The sequence below is a fragment of the Glycine max genome, chromosome 5, assembly GCF_000004515.6.
Source record: "Glycine max cultivar Williams 82 chromosome 5, Glycine_max_v4.0, whole genome shotgun sequence".
Classification (NCBI taxonomy): domain Eukaryota; kingdom Viridiplantae; phylum Streptophyta; class Magnoliopsida; order Fabales; family Fabaceae; genus Glycine; species Glycine max.
This window is the reverse complement of record NC_038241.2, coordinates 7,831,301-7,835,444: the sequence shown is the minus strand read 5'-3', so window position 1 is coordinate 7,835,444 and position 4,144 is coordinate 7,831,301. Positions and strand designations below refer to the sequence as shown.

General features: G+C 35.4%; 1 protein-coding gene across 1 annotated transcript; it reads left to right on the top strand.

The window, feature by feature from the left end:
• The first annotated feature begins 1,001 nt into the window (after positions 1-1,001).
• LOC121174881 (uncharacterized) lies at positions 1,002-3,210 on the top strand. The gene is made up of 2 exons (XM_041015353.1): positions 1,002-1,152; positions 2,821-3,210. The coding sequence occupies exon 2, from the start codon at positions 2,824-2,826 to the stop codon at positions 3,193-3,195; it is 372 nt and encodes a 123-aa protein (XP_040871287.1). The 5' UTR covers positions 1,002-1,152; positions 2,821-2,823; the 3' UTR covers positions 3,196-3,210.
• The last annotated feature ends 934 nt before the right edge of the window (positions 3,211-4,144 follow it).

Below are 4,144 nucleotides of genomic sequence, written 5' to 3'. Positions count from 1 at the left end.
CAGGCAAAACATAAACTACAACATTTATAACTTAATCTCGATAATTAGAACAAAAAAACCACCAAAAATAGGTGCCTATATGTCATGTTACATGTGAAGATTCACGAGCTAGCTTCTTAACTTTTTTCAACATGTTCATCATGTTCATCATGTTCGTACTTTATTCCTCCCAAGTTCATGCTGAGTTCATAATCTAGCATGCATGGCTTTGATATCTTTAACTCAACATTCATAATTTCATGTTAGGAAAACTTGGGCAATAACATGATAACAACCAAACACCTTGGTTTTATGCTAAAAATAAATCAAATTAAACTAAACTTTTATCACAACAATAAAATCATGACGGCAACATATATCAAATGAACAACATAAATTTAATTAAGCAAATAAAACATAGACTGAGGGATCAATTGGATCCCTACCCCCCACCCCCACCCTCAACATCCCAACAATCGAACGAATAAAGCCCCCTCCCCACCTCCCCATTCTTTGCATGTTGATAATTAACCAAGAATATGTTCCTGTAATACTCAATGAAATTCATTAGTCAATCAAATTTTAAAATATCTATTATCATCAAAGTTATAAGATTTTTTAGGGTTAGAGATAATCCAATGTCTTTAATTCTTATACTCCTAGCTCTTCCAACTCCTTAAAAGCTCTCTAACTCTTTCCAAGTATCCAAGTGAAGCTTAATTTGTGTTGTATGAAGTGCACTAGCTAGATTGTAAACCTAGGTAGCTAGTGAAAAGACATAGCTTGCATGCATGTCCGAAGCACGCAACAATATTCTTACTTCTCTCTCTCTGTTTTTTCTTTTTTATTTGGGTTGGGTCTTGGGGTAGTCTAGGTTATATCATGTAGAAAGGCCCATTTTTAAATTTAAAAACTCTTTGGAGTTTTCATTTAGATTAAAATTTGGGAGATGCTAGGTGCACCCAGCAATTTTTATGAATGGGCAATTTTGCCCTTTAATAAAAAATTATAAAAAGCCCCCCCCCCCCTCTCCGGAAGAAACTTTCCTGCTCATTCCTTCCGCGAAGCTTCTTCTCCCTCTCCGCGAACTGCTTCTTCTCCCTTCTCCGCGAACTGCTTCTTCTTCTCCGCAAGGCAAGCGCGAACCTCGTCTTCTTCTTCTCCGCGAACGAGGTTAGTCTCCCTAACTCCCCTTTGCTTGTATGATACAACATTGTTGTAGCAGTGGAACCTTAGGATAGTAACCTTAGGGTAGAAGACGAGAGGAGAGGACGCCGAAAAAAATGGGGAAAGGAGGTTCACGGCGGAGCCTTCCGGAAGACCCGTTAGGGGTTCTTCCGGAAGTTCCGGAAGAACATTTTCCGGAAAGTTTCCGGAAGAAGTGTTCTTCTGGAAGTAACCGAAACGTCTTCCGGAAGAACACTTCTTCCGGAAGACTCCCGGAAAACCTCTTCCGGGAACTTTCCGGAAGAAGTGGTTCATCCGGAAGAATTCCGGAAGACGCGATCTTCCGGAAGAACTTTCAAATTTCCGGAAGACCTTTCCGGAAGAACCACTTCTTCCGGAATGTTTCCGGAAGTGGTTTTTTTGTTTTTTTTTTTGTTTGCTTTTTTTAAAATTTTTTTAAACAGAAATTGTTTTGTTTTTTTTAAATGAATTATTTTATTTATTTTGGTTATTTTGTTTTTTAGATTTTATGAAAAATGAGGTTTGGGTTTTTGATGTCATGTTTTTTTTATAATTTAAATTGTGTATTTTTACTAAATATTAATTTGTAAATTATTTTTTTTATAAAAGTAGTTGTGTTTGTTTTTGTTAATTGTTTATTTTTTTAAATTAGTGTTTTTTCTTTAAAAATGAAGTTGTCTATTTTTATAATTAAAGTTGTGTGTTTTGGAAGTTTTATAAAAATACTAATTTTTTATAATTAATTAGTTTTTTTATTATAAATGAAGTATTTTATTTTCTAAAAAAATTGTGGATGTTTACTAAATAATTTTTTTACATTAGTTGTTTAATTTTTTTTTTAAAATTAAGTTGTGGATGTTTAGTAATGAATTATTTTTATATTAGTTGTGTTTCTTTTTTTTATAAATGAAGTTGTTTATTTTTTTTTTAAAAAATTAACTTGTGGATGTTTACTAAGTAATTTAGTTGTGTTTTTTTTAGAAATGAAGTTTCTTATTTTTTTTTTTAAATTAAGAGTTGGATGTTTACTAATTAATTTTTTTTACATTAGTTGTGTTTTTTTTTATAAATGAAGTTGTTTAATTTTTTTATTTTTTTAAAAAATTAAGTTGTGGATGTTTAGTAATGAATTATTTTTATATTAGTTATGTTTTTTTTTATAAATGAAGTTGTTTATTTTTTTTTTAAAAAATTAACTTGTGGATGTTTACTAAGTAATTTAGTTGTGTTTTTTTTAGAAATGAAGTTTCTTATTTTTTTTTTTAAATTAAGAGTTGGATGTTTACTAATTAATTTTTTTTACATTAGTTGTGTTTTTTTTTATAAATGAAGTTGTTTAATTTTTTTAAAAAATTAAGTTGTGGATGTTTAGTAATGAATTATTTTTATATTAGTTATGTTTTTTTTTATAAATGAAGTTGTTTGATTTTTTAAAAAAAATTAAGTTGTGCATGTTTATTAATAATTTTTTTTACATTAGTTGTTTTTTTTATATAAATGAAGTTGTTTAACTTTTTTTAAAATTAGGTTGTGTATGTGTGAAAATAATTTGATTTAAGTTAGTCTTATTTGTTTATAAATAAAGTTGTTTTTTTATAAAGAAAATTGTGTATATTTTGACCGAAAAAAATACGTGTTCGACATGATTTACAGATCATGGCCAGAACACGAGGTTTAGGTCGTGCCATAGGTAGAGTTGTAGGCAGAGATAGAGCTGCTGACGAGGATGCTGGCGATGTTCCCGAGAGGCGTAGGCCTACTGCCTCAGCCCGTAGGCTACGCGTTCATCAGATGACTACAGAGGGACGTGATATGGCTGAGGACGTCGCTGACATGACTGATGATGTCCCTGAGCAGCCTACGGAGGCACCTGAGATGCGTGCGGACGCACAGGGTGCTGATAGTGGTGAGGGGTCAGATGGTGATGATGCTGCAGAGGGATTCCCTGGTGATCCACGTGACCCGTCAGTGCTCACATCATTTGCCGAGCATGTTGCACATGGCGTGTGGAATGGACAAGTATTTTAATTTGTTAATTATTTGTCATTGTTTATTTATTTGTTTATGATTAATTTTTTTTAATAATTGTATAATTTGTACATCAAATCAGGAACGTCCTGATTTGAAGTTAGTGTCACATGGGAGGAAGGTGACACTAATTGGGAGGCCAATGCCTGAGATTGAAGGCCTGGTGGCTGCCACAAGATTAAGTCCACTGTTAGATTGTTCAGTTATTACTGGCGATCCTGGACTTATATCCGCATTTGTGGAGAGGTGGTACAGTGAGACTAGCACCTTCCACCTTCCTGTAGGAGAGCTGACGATCACATTGGATGATGTGTCGTCCATCCTACATTTGCCCATCACTGGCGCCTTGCACAGTTTCCACGCTCTTTCTACGGAGGAGGCCAGATTCTTGCTTACGGAGTTGCTGGAAGTGTCTGCCGAGGAGGCCAGAGCCGAGACAGCACTCACACGTGGAGCATATGTACGATTAGGATGGGTTCGTGACATTTATGAGACCAGATGTTAGGCCTGGCGGTGGATTGTCGCAGCTCGCGCTTATCTGCTTCACCTTGTCGGTTGCACTCTTTTTGCTAATAAAAGTGCAACATACGTGCATGTGGTCCACCTTGACGCTTTCCGGGACCTCGCTCATAGTGGTGGTTACGCTTGGGGGGTTGCCACGCTGATTCATATGTATGACCAATTAGATGAGGCTTGTAGGACCACCACCCGACAGCTTGCGGAGTACTTGACGCTACTTCAGGTAAATTTTGTGTTTATTAATATGTTAGGTTCGATTATGATTTAAACATGCTTTTATGTTATGTTAACCTCAATTATTGTGTAGTGCTGGATCTATGAGCACTTCCCTAGTGTGCACCAGTGTGTGACTGACAATACATACCAGGAGACGTCCCCACGTGCTTCTCGGTGGTTGACGTCGAAGGCGCACATGAAGGGCATCACAGGA